General features: G+C 39.5%; 1 protein-coding gene across 1 annotated transcript in view; it reads right to left on the reverse strand.

Moving 5' to 3' along the window:
• LOC124789735 (disks large-associated protein 5-like) overlaps positions 1-23,272 on the reverse strand; it is a 200,698-nt gene that overhangs the window by 89,731 nt on the left and 87,695 nt on the right. The window contains exons 6-7 of the mRNA XM_047257186.1: positions 15,786-15,954; positions 11,172-11,285 (exon numbers count right to left, since the gene is read on the reverse strand). Of these exons, the coding sequence (XP_047113142.1) occupies positions 11,172-11,285; positions 15,786-15,954 (283 nt within the window). The remainder of the gene's footprint in view (positions 1-11,171; positions 11,286-15,785; positions 15,955-23,272) is intronic.

A 23,272-nucleotide genomic window follows, 5' to 3' on the forward strand; every position in this document is an offset into this window, starting at 1 on the left:
AAAATCTAAAATTTTAAGGCTAATTGCAGCTGGATTGATCTGTTTATGAAGCGCTGGGGTTTTTCACTTTGGAGGCAAACTTCAGTTGCACAGAAGCTGCTGAAAAATTATGAAGTAAAACTTGTGGAATTTCAGCGCTTCATAATTAGTCGGCACACAGAAAAGCAATACCTTCTTGGTCAGATAGGAAATGCTGACCAAACTCCCGTATTTTTTGACATGCCATCAAATTATATGGTTGACGCCAAACGAAAGAAAGACTTAAGTGTTCTTACATCGGAGGGGGGGGGGGGGGGGGGTTAACATCAGATGTCCGCCATGCTTGCTTGCACAGCAGACGGACATAAATTACCTCCATTCATAGTTTCCAAGCGAAAGCATTTACAGAAATCAGAAGTGTTTCCAAAAATTGTAATTGTACAAGCAAACGAAACTGGGTGGTTTTCGGAGGACATGGTGCTGGAATGGATTAGGCGTGTGTGGAACCTTTGTCCTGGCGCAATGCTTGGTTTACGCAGTCTGTTGGTATTAGATGTGTATGCAGGCAATACAACACCTGCAATAAAATGAGAATTAGAGGAAAGTAAAATGGACTTGGCAGTAACTCCAGGTGGGATGGCGTCAATTCTACAACAACTTGACGTCTGTTTGAATAAACCATTTAAGGACACGCTTAAACGCATGCACACAGACCGGCTTTTGAAAAGGGACAGACAACTGACACCAACAGGACGTGTAAAATGCGCAAGTTTGTCGCAAGTGTGCCAACTGATTTATGATGCATGAAAGTGTGTTCCAAATCAGACAGTGCAACAAGCATTTAAAATTTTTTCGATATCCAATACACTAGATGGTATGGAGGACGATGCTCTGTATGAAGAAATGAGCAACAGAGAATCGAGTGATAGTGATTCAGAACCATGACCGATATTTTAAACATTACGTGTAAGATGTATAACAAACCTAATAAAATTTTGTTTTAAATTTCAGCGTTTAATTTCCAAGTTATTTTCATTCGTTGTGTTGCTACTCTGCATTGTACAGGATAGAAAAGCATGGAGAGCTGCATCAAAGCAGTCTACAGACTGAAGACAACAACACACTCTGTATTTGCAGTCATCACTAAAAGTCTACTACGAAAATCCGACTGGCAAGACTGTTTGGGATGAAGGCCAATATAGGCAACTCTACGTTCTGAATTTTTTCCTACCTGTGACAAGAGGTGATTGCTAATAGGAACTTTTGTGAATCGTGAATCACATGCAGTATTCTCTTCACCGTAAGAATAATACGAACGTGAACATTATGCTATGTATTCTTTTGTGTTTACTGCTATCTCATTTAAATCCTGTCTGCCTAATAAACTACAAAACTAGAGTGAGACAACAGCAAATACGGAAGAATATATATATCATGTCATTTTTATATTCTTATTATTAATAAAATTATAAACAGCCGACCAGTTGCAATGGATAAAGAATTCTTTACCTAGGTTTCAACAAATTTAAATTTGTCTTCTTCAGAAGGTGGCAATTTTACATTAGTAAGGACTAATGTACCATCGCCGTTTTTACAAATGTCGGCATAGATCCATTTGTCAAAATTAAAATATAGCCCTAGAAATAGGGTTTGTCACGTAAATATAAATTTTCTTACGTGGAACCGTTGCTGTTGTGCAGCTATGTTTAAAATACTGAAATTCCTGCCCGCCAAGGTATCACACAAAAGCTGCAACCAGGTACATGGACATCAAATTAAAAATTGTGAAAGCAGGTATGGCTATTGACTTTAATCAACAGTGCCTAGATAAAGACATTACCCCTGATTATGTGAAGGCGTACTTAAACTTCAAACAGTGTAACAAAGTGCCTTCTGTTAAAAAGAAATTAGTGCGTTCAGTCATTTCGGATAGCACAGTGAATTTGTACAAGAAAAAAGATGTTCTTAATAGTGAAGCCTACTGTATACACCTATTTTTAACTAAAGCCTTTAAAGATCTTTGTAATTTCCAAATTGACCACCTATGGAACAGTATTAATGAATGGCTCTTTAATCGCAAAGAAGAAATCAAGGCCAGACATGAAAGAAAGTAAACACTCATTATCAGAATGCGACAAACAATGCATGACAATGCAATAACGCATCTTCAGCTTAGAGTGACGTAAAAACCTATAACAAAGAGAATGGCACTTCTCACATCAAAGCAAAATATGCAATCGATTCAAACCAGACGAAGCACGTGAAACATATAAAAACGGACAGAGCGCCTGACGCATAGCAATGGCTACCAGATAAAGCTTAAATGATAAGCTTACAACTCAAACCAAACTACTGTAGTTGTATCTTCATCCATTCGACCTAAACTCTCGCTTATGTTACAATGGACCAACTTTGTTTCGATTTGGAGGTGCGGTCTAAAACTTCCCTCTCCCCTTGAATTTTTAGTCCCAAATTTCAAGTGTAGCTTAGATTCGGGAATTTTTTTTCCCCTCGATTTTGAGTCTCATTTTTTCAGGTGCAGCTTAGATTCAAGTAAATGCAGTATATACCAAAACCATGACTTTTGCTAGGAGGACATTTCCTTTTAGCGCTTTGATGAAAGCACTCCTATCTATTTGGTTATCTTTTGGACCTGTTTGACCTTACCTGATAAAATGTGTGCCTCACCATGCTAAATTAACTCGTAGCTCACCCATTTGGAATGTAAGGTCTCTGTGAAAGATAAATCCTTGCACCATTTTCAAAGCTTTATATGGACTAATAGTCAGTGGTATGACAGCCATTCTTTCACATGTATGGGGTGCTTGACAATGTACAGCAGAGGAGGCTTTAATCAATAGTGACCCGTTTTGCATTTTTTTCCACTGCATCTACTGATCCTGATTTGTCTTCTAGCTATTTGTTCCATGTAAAACAATGGCTTTGTTGTCATAAATGTACAGGGTGGCCCAAAAAGGATGGTCACATTTTAAATAACTATAACTCCATCAGTTTTACAAATTAATTTTATTCAATTACGTAACTAAATGCTCCCAGGCACCCAATTACAAGAACTAACCACAAAAAATCATGTACGGAAAATGACTTCCGGAAGATTGTGTCCTTCCTCGGTGATGCATTCCACAAGTCTTTCCTCGAAATTTTCCATCACTTTCACTACTGTTTCTTCTTGAATTGCCATAATTTCCGCACTGATTGCCTCCTTCAGATCAATTAAGTTTCGGGGCTTCTTTACGTAGACTTTTGACTTTAGGTATCCCCAAAGAAAAAAAATCACAGGCTGAGAGGTCAGGTGATCTCGCGGGCCAGTGGACATCTCCAAAACGCGAGATGATGTGGTGGGGGAACATCCGCCTTAAAACACACATGGAGTCATTGGCTGTGTGGGCCGTGGCCCCGTCCTGTTGAAACCAAATTCGATCTCGATTTACATGTAACTCTCGCAGTTTCGGCACCAAAAAGCTACGTAGCATGTTAACGTAACGTTTCGAGTTCACTGTGACTGTAGCGTTGTTCTCCTCAAAAAAATAAGGACCAACAATCCCCAATCTTGAAATTCCACACCAGACTGTTACCTTAGCACTATGAAGAGGCTTTTGGTGCAATTCTCTGGGATCATCTGCTGCCCAATACCTGCAGTTTTGTTTATTGACATAGCCGTCTAAATGGAAATGGGCTTCATCTGACATAAGAAGCACAACATCATTATTAGAGTACAAAATGTCAAGCATTGATTCACAAAATCGTCTTCGCTGCTCAAAATCACGATCATACAGCTTTTGCGTGATCATAATTTTGTATGGGTGAAACTGTAACTCACGGCTTAAAATACGCTGCAACGAACTACGGCTGAGGCCTAAAGTTTGAGCACGACGCCTAGTGGAACGACGCGGGCTTTGCAGCACTGACGCTCTAACATCATCAATGTTCTGTGGAGTAACTGCCGTACGTGTACGCCCTGTAGATTTACCACTTTTGACAGACCCTGTTGTCCGGAATGCAGTCACCCAACGTGATATGGATCTGCGATCTGGAATGGGTCCATCACGCGCTACACCAAAACGTTGTCGCAACAATCGTTGCACAGTAATAAACGATTCATCATTTCTGAAAAACTGTTCCACAGCAAAAACACGATGCTCGACCGTCCACTACGCCATCTCGTGGCAAACTGGGTGTAATGGCTGACTTGCAGACGGCCGGCAGTGGTCCCCCCTCCTCACCTTTCAATGGTACTACGCAGTTCAAATCCGACCATCCTTTTTGGGCCACCCAGTATTTCCATCTGTTCTAGTATACCACGGATTGAATGAATTTTTTTGTTACCAATCTTCTGGATTGACAGCTAGATGCAGATGCGACTTGATACATTTCATATGCAAAACATCTGCCCTGGCATCACTAACTCCGATTAAGTGCTCTTCCCACAGGAACCACTCAAGTGCAGCAAAGGTCATCGCGCATGACGCCCACTGCCTGGAGCCCCAATGCTCAGGAAGGTGGGCACCTACTATCAGGCAAGCTTGGGGAGCTGTCACAACTCGGGCATGAGAAGTGTGGTAGCTGTATTGTCAGGGGGCTTTGCTGAAATGTAATAATGACCAACCACGTTCGGAACGGCTAAAGCTTTGGTTTTTAAGTGCATAACAGAGCCTACATAGCTACTGTGGGTAAAGGATTTTGACACTGTAGGCAATAGGTACCATTTATGGTGTTCTATCCTAGGTCCACACAGCAGACAACATTTCTGGCAGTGGAGGTCAAACCAAAAAGTGAACCAAAAACTACTTCACCCAAAAAACTGATGTAGAGTACATGGATAAAGATGTAAAAGCCTCGTAAGAACCTAGAGACATAGCCTGGTCAACATAAGAGAATGTCACCACAGAAAGGAAAATAGGAGAAGCAAGGATAGTCTGAGGTGGAGGATTGCAGTACAAGAAAGGAAGTAGGTACTACAGCAGTTTGGGGGCCCATGCTCACTATGACTTACTCACAAAAGAGCTGTCACGATCTCACCCGAGTGCCTGCCCCGCCCCCTCCCACCTCTCTTCACAAGATGGGTAAAATTCTGTTCCTAAAGAATGAATTCTACACTTAACAAAAATGTGGTACATACTCACATCAAAACCTCCAGATGTCAGACACTCAGATCAGTACCAAACATCATATGTCGATACAGTATCGACCAAAACACCAGTTTAATTCATGCTGTGTGCTGTCGCACACTAGAATATGTTTAAACAGTAATTAAAAGTAACACCAGAAATACAGTGCATAGCAAAAGCGAATCTGTGAGCAACTGATATGAAGATCTTGTGTAGGTGAGTTGGTAAAGTGACAGATCATTGTACTGAAGTCCTGTGTTCAAATACGGAACTTTGGTATGGTGATCTGATGCTTTACCAACTCATCTATGCGGGATTTTCCTATCACCTGTCACAGATACACTTTTCCTATGCCCCATAGTGCTAGTGTTACTTTTAATTATCATTTATGCAAGTTCTACTGGACGACAGCACACAGCATGAACTAAATTGGTGTTTTGGTTGATACTCTATCGACATACAATGTTTGGTACCGATCTGAGTGTCTGAAATCTGGAGGTTTATGTATCAGCAATCACAAATGATATCAACCATTTATAAGCTATATGATTTTAAAGTAATTACTACTTTTGATTTACAGGGTGGACAAGGAAAAAAAATTCCTGGATTTTTCCTGGTTAAAAACACACTTTCTCCCGGGTAACAGTATATTTTCCCTTATCAGTCCTTTGAATGGTTACAGTTTTATACACGGGCGTACTACACTCCTGGAAATGGAAAAAAGAACACATTGACACCGGTGTGTCAGACCCACCATACTTGCTCCGGACACTGCGAGAGGGCTGTACAAGCAATGATCACACGCACGGCACAGCGGACACACCAGGAACCGCGGTGTTGGCCGTCGAATGGCGCTAGCTGCGCAGCATTTGTGCACCGCCGCCGTCAGTGTCAGCCAGTTTGCCGTGGCATACGGAGCTCCATCGCAGTCTTTAACACTGGTAGCATGCCGCGACAGCGTGGACGTGAACCGTATGTGCAGTTGACGGACTTTGAGCGAGGGCGTATAGTGGGCATGCGGGAGGCCGGGTGGACGTACCGCCGAATTGCTCAACACGTGGGGTGTGAGGTCTCCACAGTACATCGATGTTGTCGCCAGTGGTCAGCGGAAGGTGCACGTGCCCGTCGACCTGGAACCGGACCGCAGCGACGCACGGATGCACGCCAAGACCGTAGGATCCTACGCAGTGCCGTAGGGGACCGCACCGCCACTTCCCAGCAAATTAGGGACACTGTTGCTCCTGGGGTATCGGCGAGGACCATTCGCAACCGTCTCCATGAAGCTGGGCTACGGTCCCGCACACCGTTAGGCTGTCTTCCGCTCACGCCCCAACATCGTGCAGCCCACCTCCAGTGGTGTCGCGACAGGCGTGAATAGAGGGACGAATGGAGACGTGTCGTCTTCAGCGATGAGAGTCACTTCTGCCTTGGTGCCAATGATGGTCGTATGCGTGTTTGGCGCCGTGCAGGTGAGCGCCACAATCAGGACTGCATACGACCGAGGCACACAGGGCCAACACCCGGCATCATGGTGTGGGGAGCAATCTCCTACACTGGCCGTACACCACTGGTGATCGTCGAGGGGACACTGAATAGTGCACGGTACATCCAAACCGTCATCGAACCCATCGTTCTACCATTCCTAGACCGGCAAGGGAACTTGCTGTTCCAACAGGACAATGCACGTCCGCATGTATCCCGTGCCACCCAACGTGCTCTAGAAGGTGTAAGTCAACTACCCTGGCCAGCAAGATCTCTGGATCTGTCCCCCATTGAGCATGTTTGGGACTGGATGAAGCGTCGTCTCACGCGGTCTGCACGACCAGCACGAACGCTGGTCCAACTGAGGCGCCAGGTGGAAATGGCATGGCAAGCCGTTCCACAGGACTACATCCAGCATCTCTACGATCATCTCCATGGGAGAATAGCAGCCTGCATTGCTGCGAAAGGTGGATATACATTGTACTAGTGCCGACATTGTGCATGCTCTGTTGCCTGTGTCTATGTGCCTGTGGTTCTGTCAGTGTGATCATGTGATGTATCTGACCCCAGGAATGTGTCAATAAAGTTTCCCCTTCCTGGGACAATGAACTCACGGTGTTCTTATTTCAATTTCCAGGAGTGTATTTCCCGGCACTTTAAAAACGAAACTCAGGGAAAAAGACACGTTTTGAAAAAATCTTTGATGTGCAGCAACATGTAACCTGCGTATTTTCATATTACAAAAGTATACAATGGAATTCCATCAAACACTGAATGTTACTTTCCGAATCATTGAAATCGAGATTTCGATGCGCTTTTGTAAGCCGTTCCTAGCTCATGTCACGTGATCTCACCAGCCGATGGCAGCGGATATTCAGAGTATAAGACACATGATGTAGTCAGCCAACAGCAACATCACTGTTAAGTAGCATGAACACACAAACAGGGAAAGTTAATAGTTTAAATTAATATACATAGTGTTGCTACAAGAAAAGCAAAGCTTTCACATATAATATTGGTCTCAAGCTGCAAGAAAAGCTAAGCTTTCTCATATACTGTTGATCTTTTTTGTGCGGTGTTACACTTTATAAGATATATCACACAAATGTGCCAGTAAAATTTTTAATAATGACATAAATGTCTGATCTTCAGAGTTCGAAATTCTTCTAAATGGCTCGTCATTAAAGAGTTGATTTTTAAATGAGAGTCAAACGCTCTGTGATTTAATAAATTCATGGTACATTCTTGCACACAGTTCAACTTACGTAAAAGGATATTTACTTCGAAAGTAACGCTTTTCAAACCACTATTCACAATATCTTCCCGCGACCTGTTAGAAATAACGTTCATTTCAGCAGTTGCCAGAGAGCGCAGGTAACAGGCAACACCGCGCTTGGGTAGCTATCATGACGTAGGAAGTCCGTATGTACTTACGTGTAAAACATTGAAAGATCATACATGATGTCATGAACAAGACATCAGAGGATACTCCAAGAGCATCAGAATTTCATGAACCATATTAAAATTTGCACATTTAAAATGCACACTCACATGTCCAGATTCCCAATGAAGTAGACCTCGACCTGATATTAAGCATTTCAGAGTGGTTTTCGGGATGTAAATTTTCTTAGACCACCAGCACTGTATTATATCATGTTTGGTTATTTGTTATGGCATAATGCCATACGTTCTAGAAAAGGAAAACGTGCACTTGAAATGCAGCGAACAGTTGAAACTAGCCAGCACTGTGAAAATAAACATTTCGTTTCAAATACATTGACTGCCTCTCCGGAAAACGTTAACAAAAGTCAAATTTCTTTAGCAAACAGACAAAAACAACTTTATTGTTCCGCAAGCCGATTAGACTGTCAGAAAGGTGGAAATAAAATAAAATCTGAAAGTACTGACATATTTTAGCCTTCCGTAATTATGTGAAGGTGTTTTAATTCACTTGATAGTCCCCGGCCACATATATCCGTTTTGTTTTCATTTGACGTGGGAGTAAACGAAGAGGAACAGCAAAATCACTAAATGTAAACACGGTTCACATGGAATCTACCCATTATAACTCTGGCTGCTCTGCACATCAGCCCCAGATGTACGACATTTGCGAACCGGGCCAATACTAAAAAATTCGAATTTTCGAAGTATCTTCATCTTGTAGCGCACATCTTTCGGAAAAGTCTGAAACATAAAACATATGTATTCGAGGAAATGTAAGACATATTATTTGGTCTTAAGTATGCCAAAGTGCAGTGCCACGCCTCTTCATAAAGTATTTTTCTACCGCACGTCCAAACTATATTCAGGAGAGTGGAAACTGCTCCCAGTCGGCCGGTTTGTTGACAGCCTGCCCGTCTTTCAAAATAATAATAATAAAAAAAACTCGCAATTAATAGTGGATGGGATTATTTGTAATCGACAGAATAAGAACTCTTCAGAAAATCTGAACTCTTTATTGCCTATTAGTTAATAACTTGCTCTTTTGTGTGACATAAAATTAAATGTAGGATATATAAAACCAATAGTGACAAGAGATAAGCAAGAAATTACACATTTCTTCAAATCTTGGCTTCTAGGATTTTTTCTCTCTAATCTTGCTGCAGCTTTATTCCTTTCTGAGAAAGAATCTATTACCTCAAAGTTCATCAGCCATTTTGCTACATGAAAACTCGAAATTTCGTTATCTAATACTGAAAAAGCTGTTAATACAAATAATACCCAAGACTGGTGTGGTTTCTCGATCTGATTACGTCTATTCTGTCATTGTCTGCTAGATAAAACAAAATAGGCCTTTCTAATACGGCAGCAATTATGTAACACAACAAATAAACGAGACTGTTTCGGCACAAATGGCCACTTTTATAACATGACAGAATATAATCCACGAAGTACCAACATCAAATGCTTATTAGGCCTGCTGCAAGCAAAAAGCTGTATGTTAAGAAATAGTTTCACATTTTCATTCATACGCACCAGCTTCTCAAGCATGAGATTGAAAAGTAGTATTACAAAATTTTTATATAAATTTGGAATCTTCTTATTGTTCCATAATTTGTGTGCTGTCCCCGTTTCTTCTCCTTCCTCGTTTTAACAATCAATCTTGCCATCACCAATTCTATAGCTTTTCCTGCCATTGTCAAAATTTGTTTGTTGATTAACTTCACTAACCCTGCCAGAATCCCAGGTTTAGTTATCCCATGATTATTTTCCGGTTAGGCGTTATTACGTATTCGAACAACACGTTTTCTGCATTACTTCCAGAATAGAACTTAAGCGGCTGCTGGCCGGGGACTGTACTACTGGTCCTTACTAGTGTAGCGGTCCCGCCAAAAATTTTCTGTCATAATTTCATTTTCTTGGATACACTGAGAACATAATACGTAATCTTCCTCACCTGTTATTCCTGTCAGTCGTTTATTTCCATTTTGGTAGTCTGAATCTATGGATTTCGCTAGTAATTATAACAACACTGATCATTCGCAAACTCCAAAATCAACCACATAATCAGACAGCGACTGGCATTCATCCATTCGGCTTTACTCCCTCATCTCGTCTAGCCCCATCCCCTTTCTAGATGTGACGAGGATTCTCCTGACAGAGAGACTATTCAAAAGTCAACTTATGATTCATTCAGAAATCAACTTAAAATGTGTTCAAAAACCAACAGGGAAGCTTTTCAAAATCATATGAATAATCGATAGACAAACAAGCGCTGGATGCTAGGCGCTTCGTGAAACAAGTTTTTTTCCTCAAGAATATGAATTTGGCGCCCCCTTTTCCCAGTAGCATCTATCTGCTTGCTGCGACTGCTTGCACAGCCAACAGCCACATTCCTGTAGCCAGAAGCAGGAGAATCTACTACTCAAATGAGAATCAATTGCACATGCATGTAGCTGCTAAAACAAATAGAATGTAAACAGTTTCGACTTCATGCTCATTCGAGGCAATTTGTTGTTATGAAGTCTTCCTAAAGCCTTTGACACATTTTCAATTGGCAGACGCCTGCATGAGCATTGTGTGCCGTTGTTGTATATGGCGCATTTCCTTTGCAATTTAAGTTATTTTCGTTTTTTCTCTTGTTTACATTTTATTGCTGTAGTATTATTCTGAAGTAACGGGATACAGTAATATCGTTTGTTAGAGTACTGGTTGTTACCAGTCAAAATTACAAAAATTTAACTGAAAACTAAAACAATCAAAAATTCTCGGAATTCTAAAAATATCCCGGTTTTCTCCCGGATGAAAAAATCCCCGGGTTTTTCCCAGATCTCCCGGGTCGTATACACCCTGATTTACAATCTCATTTTTGGAATTTGTATTAAATCTGCATTTTGTCCTCGGGGATTTTATTTTGTACGGTAAATCTTTTCTCTTCTTGTTGTGTTAGTTTTAGTTCTCTTTACTGAACCAAAGAAAATCATTTTTAGACCACTCATATCTCGTAATTTTGTCAATGGTGGAAAAAAAATTTTGAGCTTTAAGTATTGCTGTAAATCTGATGATTTCTTGTATTTATTTCATCAAGAGATAAAGGAGAGAACTTATAATAGAAGTCAATGAAGTGAACTAATACAACACCTCTTTGGTTCGACTGTTTTTCCACTTTCGAAGCAGGGTCGGCAGGGATGAAACTGGCAATGTTTGGATCTTTTGGTTCACTGCACTGCATAGCAGCCTTTGCACGCCTTAAAGCTGAAACAGAAATTTTTTGCACAAACACGCAACTGAACATCGAACCAGATCAACTGAATATTAACAATTTCATAGGTACAAATTTCCAATATTAAATTACATATGGAGAAGTAGCATTTGCGATGATCAAGTACATACCAATAAAGAAGCAATGCTGAAATGAAGAGACAAAACACTATTGCATGAAGTCCTGCAGATCTACGAGTACATTTTACACAAAACAATTTGAAAATAAACTACGGAGTTGGCAAAAAGTGAAAAAACACAATACTAAAGCTTTTTATGAAGTAGAGGTCACAGAAGAACAACTGAACCACAAAACCTTGACCACGAAAGTGAACACAGACAGTGAGTATGGTGGCCTGATTTCATTCTGCCACTTATTTTGAAATTTCTCTCTCTCTCATTAATATTGTTCCTATATCCATTCATGTGACGGAGGTTTGAAAGGTCTGGCAAATTTCCATGGAAGAATAGAATGTTTTTTGTTGTCCCTTTATGGTTGGTAAGCTTGATTAACCAAAGGAAGTATAAAGAATTTCAACAATGTACAGTTCATTGTTAATAGCCGTATGAATTGGTCAGCGTGTCGACTGCAATTGAAAATGTAGAAAACCAAGTTTCATCCTTTTATTAAACATCTCCATTTGAAGGGTTCGACAGCCACATAAATCAAAAAAGAATTGGATAAAGTTCACACACTCTTCACCATCACTGAAGACCATTTACTTTCGGACTGATTAATTTGAACGTGGTTGGACAAGCACCAATGATGAAGCACGCTCCGATTGTCCAGCTGAGGTCAGCAGAAAGGAAACCATTGAACAAATCCATGATATGGTAATGCAAGACCGCTGAATAAAAATTTGAGAGATTGCTGAGACTGTAGTCTTCTTAACAGAGAGAGCACATAATATCCTGCATGGAGAATTGGCTATGAAGAAGCTGTGTGTGAGGTGGGTGCTGCAATTGCTCATAGTCTACCAACTGCATATCCAGAACAATGTCTGGTGATGTTTAATCACGATCTGCAAGACCTTTTGTACTTATTCGTGGCTGTTCATTAAACATGGATCAATCATTACATACCAAAGTCAAAATGGCACTCAAAACAATTGACAAAGGCTGGTGAAAGTGCATCAAAGAAGGCGAAGATCATTTATGAGCTGTTAAGGTGATGGCAACTGTTTTTTTGGGTTTCCCAAGGAATAATCCACATAGATTACTTCGAAAAAGGACAACAATAACTGGGCTCTATTCTGGTTCATTGTTGAATTGTTTTGAACTTTTATTGCCTGATATAAGATCAAGATTGGCTTGCAAAAAATTGCTCTTTCACCAAAATAATGCATCATCCCACACATTAGAGGTAACAACGGTGAAATAGCATGAATTGGGCTTTTAACTAGTTCCTCATCCACCTTATTCAATCCAAAATGACTTCTTCTTGTTCCCTAACTTGAAACTTTGGTTTGCTGGGAGCAAATCTTCGTCAAATGATGTGGTGATATTAGCAATCAGATTATCATGCAGAGCTTGACAGAACCTGTTTTCTGGAGGGTCCCCAAACTAAGTTTATATCCCTACAAGATGACTATGTTGAAGAGTAATGTGAATTGGTTATGAAACATTTTTTCTCGCTTTTTTACCAGACTTCTCAAGCTATTGTTATCTGTTATGTGTTATGTCATAGTCACTGGAAGTTACACTGATCTGATGAGAATCAGTTTGTTATATTACTGTTGCTAATATTTTGTGTGTAGATTACAAACTTACTTCATGGGAGATCCTCAATAATATCTGATACATTTCTGTTTCTCCTTAAACTATGGTCAAACTCAAATTCAAACCATTATTACACTTAGTTACATTTTACTCTCATTTATCACTGTTAAAACACATGTCATTTGAAAAATCAACATTCAAAACCATTTTCTGAGGAATTCTGTCATCTTCGTTTATACGTTGTAATATCAGTCTACCTGCTTCCTGCTGGCAAAACATAATGCATGCACAACTGGAGGTTGTTATGTCAGTTATACGTCAAAAAAATAGTGAATCAAGGCACACATGTTTATGACCAGTTTTACATTTTTTGCAAACAGTGAAGGAGTATAGGCCGCATCTGACCATGCTGGATTAATAGTCAATAATACAAGTCAAGCAATCTATATGTAAAAATTAAAGAAAGAATGTAACAGTGACGTCAAGTCACCACTTTAAATTTGTGAAAGGATAGAGAGAGAGAGAGAGAGAGAGAGAGAGAGAGGGGGGGGGGGGGGGGGGGGGGATTACAATACAGGTATCATAGTTGAAACCTTTAACTTTAATTATACTTTCACAGCCACATATCCTGATTTCCCCTAAGGCAAATGAAGGTAAAATTAAACACAGGCATAACCAGTGACCGTCAACACTTGCGATTAAAATATTTTGTGTCAGGAAGAGAGAGACCTCTATCTAATTCAGAGGGCAACCAGAAATTTGACCTTCACAAAAATATTGCAAAATCATTCAAACACAACAGAAATGAAACTTTGTACAAAACACACTCAAGAGATCAGCTGCATCATTAATACAGAAAAAAGTATTGTATATGCCAAGTGTGGGCAACATATGGTGACTCATGGGCCTAACGCACATACATACTTAAGCTTGCAGGATGCCTTGTTACATTACACTACAGTAGCACTCCTAGTGCATAAAGCCATAATTACCGTGTTTGTGATGCTAATGTTGATGCGGTAACGCATCAATGCGAATGGCACCCCTTTTCTGACACACCACACTAACAAATTATGTCTCAAAACATGCATTTTTGAAAGTTCATTCATTTTATGTTCATCCCATTTTCAAATGTTTACATTTATTCACTCATCGTGAACAGTTTCTTTACTTACGATGTTTTGCGATAGTTGTTTTCAAAATTTCTGTTGCAAAATTCTGCAACACCTTTAATAAAGAACCAATGCAATAAATTAAAACATCTGAATATGGGATGCCGGGCGTTTTGAAGTGTCATAAAAGGAAAATAAAAGTCTATAAAAGCAACTGGTTGTAGCTCATTCATCATAATTTCAATTTCAACAGTTCCTGTGTTCCAATAGGTCCACAATGGACAAGAATTATTTAGTAATGTTACTACAGGAAAGAATAGAAAAACAGAATATAGCAATGAGACAGGGAATCCCAGTCAACAAGCAATTACAGAAACTTCGTGATTTTTGGCCAAAGGCAGGTCATTCTGTCACAGGCTGGACCCGGATGTGCGTGGGCTCTGCTTCTCTTTTACTAGTCTTATTGTTTTACTTTAATTGAAGAAATCTGAACATATGTATATGATAATTTCAAAATTTTTGTGTGTACAGACTGAAGCGGTGAATGAAAATTGTACCAATGCCAGGAATCGAACTCAGGTCTCCTGGTTACTAGGCAGGTGCATTAGCCACTAAGCCACCTTGGCAGAGCAGTTCACAGAACTGCACCGATTACTCTGACACACCTCCCTCCTTGATCCAAAGTCTCATTGCCACCTCAGTATACATAACATTCTGCTAAGATGGCTTAGTAGCTAATGCAGCTACCTAGTTAGTAGGAGACCCAGGTACGATTCCCGACCTTGGTACAAATTTTCACTCACTGCTTTATTCTATATAGATAAAATCATGTCTGTATTGGACCAGTGAAGTCTCTGAAATTGTGTCATTTCATTAATAGTTTTAGATGTCAACGACAGAAAATTGAATTACTAGGGTATCTACTATACTGCCTATTTCAGCGCATGTATGTTCACTTCCACTGCAAACCATCACTCCCACAGCTTCGTTGAGTAAAATAATAATTCTAAGATCTATTTTTTCTTCTGAGTGCAGAAAAGCCATAAAAAGTGACAGGAGGACAAGAGAAGAAAACACACACACACACACACACACACACACACACACACACACACACACACACACAATAGCAATAGCATTTGAAAATAGGAATAAATTCCTGAAACACATAATAATAATAATAAAGAAATGCAATACTGTAATACTGAGAGGTGTTATTATATCAACAAATACCATACCCTTGCATTTATTATTCTAGCTGGTGGTAAAGCTACTGGGTTGTGTAGTTATAGTCTGTGGAAACTTAGCATGTAAGCATTATTTTCATAATTTGTCCCTGAACAACAATACTTATAAATTGACCAAGTGTACATTATGTTTGGCAACATTCATAAAGAAAGTATGAAAATTGTGCCTATAATTTGTTTATTGATGTAAAAACATGTAACTATCAAAATACTATTCTCTGAATGTTCGATCTGCATAAAATATAGCCACTAAAAGTCTGAAATAGGAACAGTCATGAGGTTAGCTGCTACCATGATTAGAGACTAGTAGTAACTGATACCAGCACAAAAGTATTCATCCTATAACATTAAAAAAAAAAAAAAAAAAAAAAGGGGAGGTAAGCAATCATCAGGTGATGCTTCACACATTTTCAAACCTGCAATGTGATCTCGAACAGATGACTTTGAAGCTACTTGTTTTGTTTTAGATATTTTGGTTACACCTTTTTTCTTCTTCAGTGGAGATGAGTGTTGTTTTTTGGGTTCTGTCCAGTTATTGTCTTTCAGGACATCCAGCTCTTCAAATTTGGAAATTACATTTTGAACCTGTTGAGGAGAATGGGAACACTTACAAGAAATATTAGACCTAAAATTGTAGTACAAGATACATCTCAAAAGTAAACAACATGACACACTAAAGTTTCATATTCATTTTTATTTTCAAGTTACACTAAATATTATTGGTGACACTTAATGCACTATATAGAAATTACTTTATGTGGACAACTGTTTGCATCTGAACATATCACATTTGTAGTTTTCAGTATGATTTTGAGCTGTACAATTTGTATAAAATAATAGGGATTTTTGTAACAAATTACCATGAGTGTAGTCAAGTGAAGCCATAATTTAAATGTTCAAAATTAACATACTGTAAAGTTAACTCTAAAAATACTCACTGTAATATTTGGAACAGAGTCTATTACACATAACCAATCATAACAATTATGTTTGTTTCCAGCTGAGAGTTACATTCTGCTTAAATAATTTTATACACAATTCATAATTTTACATTAATTAAAATGATGTGTCTAATAATGCCTAAGCCTGCTGACATTGTTATAATGTTATATATGAGACCGCAGCTATGTTGGCATGGCAGTTACTTTTTGGAAGATTGTGAATGGTAGTTTTATTATGTTAGTAGTTTATGTACTGAGGTTTTCGCAACTAGTTTGTGATTTTAATGTTTCCAAATGGAGTACAAGGTTCTGTTGAGGAGCAGCTCAAGTGTGAATTGAATAAATGAATGAGTAATATATTTAATGGAGTTTGACTTATCACTTTAAAAATTACCATCCACGAACTGCAAGTTACATACCGGCATATTCAGCAAGAACTATGGCTATTTACTTCAGAGACAAATACTATGCCAAGGTGGATACACCGACTCCCGTCGGATCATCTAAGTTAAGCACCATTGAGCATGGCCAGTACTCAGATGGGTTACTGTCCAGGTATGCCTTGCACTGTTGACATTTTCCTCTTTGCCTTTATGGTAGAGGGGACAGGAGGGGTAGTGGTGTGAAGTCCTTGATCACCCGGTTTTGCACCAAATGTCTTGGATACAATTTCAAACCCCTCTGCAGTGTCTCATGAAGCGAGGGTCTGCAACACTGTTGATAGTTCTCTGTCCATCAGATGGGGACGTTAAACAGTCATCTACATTGTGAGATACATTTACACAGCTCTCACACTTTGTACAGGAAGGATGCCTATGGGTGCAAAAGATAGAGAAAACCTTTTCAATTAGGTGGCTGCAGCTGCCCTTTGGGGATTTCCAGCCATTCACAGCATACGACTTTGCTTTTTTACTTCAATCAGAGATGTAGGACAACAATGCTCGACGACAGATTACACTATGTAAGTACAAATAATCAATGCGATATTAACTGATCCAATAATTATTAATGCAAACTGTAAATATGTTTCATTTACAGCCTGAAGTACATGCAATCACTAAACTGGAAAGTCTGAATTTTATTACTTCATTCTCACAGCATGTTTAAGAATGGGGAATGTTACAATGTCCAGTATTCAAATGACTGCATTTGCTTTGTAGTACTTTTACACTGAGTTACTGGCTAATTCCACTGATTACAGCATGTATGCTAGAACTTTGAAGATGGCTACAATGCTGGAAGATAGCACATTTGAAGAAAAATTAGATGTAGCACATCTTGTGTAACGAAGAGAGAATACTTATGAATCACAGTGTCTATTTGATATGTCGAAGAACATGAAACTAATATGCTGAAAGCAAGAGAAGACATTAAAAACCATATGTAAGGAGCAGCCGTTCAAAGATTTGCATGCAACAGGCACCGAAAAGTTTTACGTCAATGGGGTGAGTTTCTTACTATATGAAGTGGTAAGGGGTGAAAAAGGAGCAAATATATAAATAAATTTACAATACTTATTTAGCCATAAACAGTTCCTTTGTTGGCATCTCTATTATCATGCCTCTGAGTGATGTGCATACAAATTAACAAGAGATGATACCTTTAAAAACAGGATGAACCCCTCCCACAAAAATCTTTAAAAATGTTGTTGTTGTTATTGTTGTTGTTGTTGTTGTGGTCTTCAGTCCTGAGACTGGTTTGATGCAGCTCTCCATGCTACTCTATCCTGTGCAAGTTTCTTCATCTCCCAGTACCTACTACAACCTACATCCTTCTGAATCTCCTTGGTGTATTCATCTCTTTGTCTCCCTCTACGATTTTTACCCACCACGCTGCCCTCCAATACTAAATTGGTGATCCCTTGATGCCTCAGAACATGTCCTACCAACCGATCCCTTCTTCTAGTCAAGTTGTGCCACAAGCTTCTCTTCTCCCCAATCCTATTCAACACCTCCTCATTAGTTATGTGATCTACCCATCTAATCTTCAGCATTCTTCTGTAGCACCACATTTCGAAAGCTTCTATTCTCTTCTTGTCTAAACTATTTATTGTCCATGTTTCACTTCCACACACTCCATACAAACACTTTCAATAATGACTTCCTGACACTGAAATCTATATTCGATGTTAACAAATTTCTCTTCTTCAGAAACACTTTCCTTGCCATTGCCAGTCTACATTTTATATCATCTCTACTTCGACCATCATCAGTTATTTTGCTCCCCAAATAGCAAAACTCCTTCACTACTTTAAGTGTCTCATTTCCTAATCCAATTCCCTCAGCATCACCTGACTTAATTCGACTACATTCCATTATCCTCGTTTTGCTTTTGTTGATGTTCATCTTATATCCTCCTTTCAAGACACTATCCATTCCGTTCAACTGCTCTTCCAAGTCCTCTGCTGTCTCTGACAGAATTAAAATTGTCATCGGCGAACCTCAAAGTTTTTATTTCTTCACCATGGATTTTAATACCTACTCCGAATTTTTCTTTTGTTTCCTTCACTGTTTGCTCAATATACAGATTGAATAACATTGAGGAGAGGCTACAACCCTGTCTCACTCCCTTCCCAACCACTGCTTCTCTTTCATGCCTCTCAACTCTTATAACTGCAATTTGGTTTCTATACAAATTGTAAATAGCCTTTCGCTCCCTGTATTTTACCCCGCCACCTTCAGAATTTGAAAGAGACTATTCCAGTCAACATTGCCAAAAACTTTCCCTAAGTCTACAAATGCTAGAAAAATAAGTTTGCCTTTCCTTAATCTATTTTCTAAGATAAGTCATAGGGTCAGTATTGCCTCACGTGTTCCAATATTTCTACGGAATCCAAACTGATCTTCCCCAAGGTCGGCTTCTACCAGTTTTTCCATTCGTCTGTAAAGAATTAGTGTTAGTATTTTGCAGCCGTGACTTATTAAACTGATAGTTCGGTAATTTTCACATCTGTCAACACCTGCTTTCTTTGGGATTGGAATTATTATATTCTTCTTGAAGTCTGAGGAAATTTCACCTGTCTCCCACATCTTGCTCACCAGATGGTAGAGTTTTGTCAGGACTGGCTCTCCCAAGGCCGTCAGTAGTTCTAATGGAATGTTGTCTACTCCCGGGGCCTTGTTTCGACTCAGGTCTTTCACTGCTCTGTCAAACTCTTCACGCAGTATCATATCTCCCATTTCATCTTCATCTACATCCTCTTTCATTTCCATAATATTGTCCTCAAGTACATCGCCCTTGTATAAACCCTCTATATACTCCTTCCACCTTTCTGCCTTCCCTTCTTTGCTTACTTACCCCTAGTGAGACAAGCCTCTACATCCTTACATTTGTCCTCTAGCCATCCCTGCTTAGCCATTTTGCACTTCCTGTCGATCTCATTTTTGAGACATTTGTATTCTTTTTTGCCTGCTTCATTTACTGCATTTTTATATTTTCTCCTTTCATGAATTAAATTCAATATTTCTTCTGTTACCCAAGGATTTCTACCAGCCGTCATATTTTTACCTACTTGATCCTCGGCTGCCTTCACTATTTCATCCCTCAAAGCTACCCATTCTTCTTCTACTGTATTTCTTTCCCCCATTCCTGTCAATTGTTCCCTTATGCTCTCCCTGAAACTCTCTACAACCCCTGGTTCTTTCAGTTTATCCAGGTCCCATCTTAAATTCCCACCTTTTTGCAGTTTCTTCAGTTTCAATGTACAGTTCATAAGCAATAGATTGTGGTCAGAGTACACATCTGCCCCTGGAAATGCCTTACAATTTAAAACCTGGTTCCTAAATCTACGTCTTACCATTATATAATCTATCTGAAATCTGCCAGTATCTTCAGGCTTCTTCCATGCATACACCCTTCTTTTATGATTCTTGAACCAAGTGTTAGCAATGATCAAGTTGTGCTCTGTGCAAAATTCTACCAAACGGCTTCCTCTTTCATTTCTCTCCCCCAATCCATATTCACCTACTACGTTTCCTTCTCTCCCTTTTCCTACTACCGAATTCCAGTCACTCATGACTATTAAATTTTCGCCTCCCTTCACTATCTGAATAATTTCTTTTATTTCATCATACATTTCTTCAATTTCTTAGTCATCTGCAGAGCTAGTTGGCATATAAACTTGTACTACTGTAGTAGACGTGGGCTTCGTGTCTATCTTGGCCACAATAATGCGTTCACTATGCTGTTTGTAGTAGCTTACCTGCATTCCTGTTTTTTTTATTCATTATTAAACCTACTCCTGCATTACCCCTATTTGACTTTGTATTTATAACCCTGTATTCGCCTGACCAAAAGTCTTGTTCCTCCTGCCACCGAACTTCACTAATTCCCACTATATCTAACTTTAACCTATCCATTTCCCTTTTTAAATTTTCTAACCTACCTGCCCAATTAAGGTATCTGACATTCCACACTCCGATCCGTAGAACGCCAGTTTTCCTTCTCCTGATAACGACGTCCTCCTGAGTAGTCCCCGCCCGGAGTTCCGAATGGGGGACTATTTTACCTCCGGAATACTTTACCAAAGAGGACGCCATCATCATTAACCATACAGTAAAGCTGCATGCCCTTCGGAAAAAATACGGCTGTAGTTTCCCCTTGCTTTCAACCGTCTGCAGTACCAGCACAGCAAGGCCGTTTTGGTTAATGTTGCAAGGCCAGATCAGTCAATCATCCAGACTGTTGCCCCTGCAACTACTGAAAAGGCTGGTGCCCCTCTTGAGGAACCAAACGTTTGTCTGGCCTCTCAACAGATACCCCTCCGTTGTGGTTGGACCTACGGTACGGCTATCTGTATGGCTGAGGCACGCAAGCCTCCCCACCAATGGCAAGGTCCATGGTTCATGCGGGGGGAGGGGGGATATTGTTAAGTGAAGAAAAAGGAAGTAACCTGACTGAGCTTAACCATTTTGGTGACTCACTGCCATCAGCGATACTGTACTTATGAACACTTCTGGCTGGAAAAATCGGGAACTTTACATAAACTACAAGCTTAGAATCAAAACAACCATGTTTTACTACACAATCTTATCGGCTCTTTTATTCCAACAACCTGAAACACCTCACCATGAAATCTAAATTGTTGCAACTTTGCACTGACTTAAACAAAGTACTGCTAGAGGGAAGAGACTGACAGAAAATTATATGACACAGGTTTTAATCACAAATGGTTGAGTTCCTAGTTGGACATTTGCATGTTGACACACCAATCCAATTATGATGTAATCCCAAAACTGTCAGAATTTCATGTGAATCCAGTACTTGCAATGTATCCACCAGGAGAACTCCCAATTGCTTTCACATTTTTACTATCCCTTCAAGTTGTATTTCCTTAATTCTTTGATTCATCCTAAATTACTGCACTTCTCATGCTTTAAACACGCTGAAGTAATTTTCAGCTATTCCTTCCCTTTCCTGCAGTTGAGATGTTATGAGGCAACCTACATATTCCCACATTTAAGCAATACACAATGGCAAAGAAGTGAAAATAAGCCCCTAAGTTTCTGAACTTAATTCTGGCTGTAATTTCATAGGCAAGCAGGTAAAGAAAGTAGTTAAATGTTCTAAACAGACCTGAGGAAAGTTTAAAAATAATTGAACAATGTTATGAAAAGGATAGTTGCTACTCACCATATAGTGGAGATGCAGAGTTGCAGACAGGCACAACAAACTGACTGCCACAAAATAAGCTTTCGTTCAACAAAGCCACTGTCAAAAAGTCGCAAGACTGCAGTCTCTGCCAGCTGAAACCACACCTATCCTTTTCATAATATTGTTACATTCCATCCTGGATTTTCCATTGTTTAATTGAACGATGTGTACTTCAAGAATGTGTGGGCATTAATACGAACAGTGAATCATCTGATACATATTTCAAGTGTGTTTGCACTGTCTGAGTTAAAAAACAAAGGACACACATACATATTCCCAGCAGTTTACAGTTACTCATTGTAATTAACTGTTATATTGTGTGCTTGAAGAACTGTATTTTCACACAACGTTTGGTGACACAGTTGCTGAATCACGCACCGGAATGGTCACATTGTATGCTGGAAAAATTGAGTTGCATGCCAGAATGACAAAATGCACTCTTTGAATGTTTTTGCATCAACCATCTCATGTAGAATTACTAGTGACGAACTGTGTCGCATAATCAACATCTGCCATAACAAACATACAGAATCCTATAAGCTCTGACTTTCCAGTGGGAAACTGGATGTTTAGTCCGATTGCAGTAAAAAAAAAAACCAGCTCTGCTTGTCATATAATCCAGAACTGTGGTTTGCGCAACTCGAGAGCCAATCTGTCTAGGCCCACATCACAATGGAGAAAACTAAATACAGTTATGTGGTGGCTAGACATAATAAGCAAATGGCTACAGAAATATAAGACATCCTAGCTTTACCATCAAGCACTGAAGAACAAACTACTCTCAAGCACGCACTTGTCGCAGTCAGAAGCTAAGCGAGTTGAAAAATTGCTTCACACTGAAGAACTTTGTGCCATTGTGACCACCTGAACTCCTTTGTTGTTTTTGGAAACCGGCAGGCAACGCAAATTACAACAATGTTCTGCAGAATATATGGCTGTTTCACATACCTGAAGATGCACAGAAAATACTCACAGTTTGCAATGGTGACATAGGTGTCTCGATCAAACTGATGACCAAATAGTTGAGAGGTATCCATCGATTGACATCGCAACTGCCTTCACCAGAGCAGACTTCTCTGGAAGCACTATAAGCATAGTAGCTGAACACTAACGAAGTTACAGCTACACAAATATGGCACTCCACACATGGACTGACAACAATCCTCTTGTAGCAGAAACAGGTATTTGCCCACCATGGAGAACATCTACTCGTTTCATAAAAAATTTAGAGCTGTTATTGTAGAGACTAGATGTTAGCTCATCCTCTTCCTTAAACACATCTCAGTTACGGTAGACTGTGCCATCGATTA

The sequence above is a fragment of the Schistocerca piceifrons genome, chromosome 3 (genome assembly GCF_021461385.2).
Source record: "Schistocerca piceifrons isolate TAMUIC-IGC-003096 chromosome 3, iqSchPice1.1, whole genome shotgun sequence".
NCBI lineage: Eukaryota > Metazoa > Arthropoda > Insecta > Orthoptera > Acrididae > Schistocerca > Schistocerca piceifrons.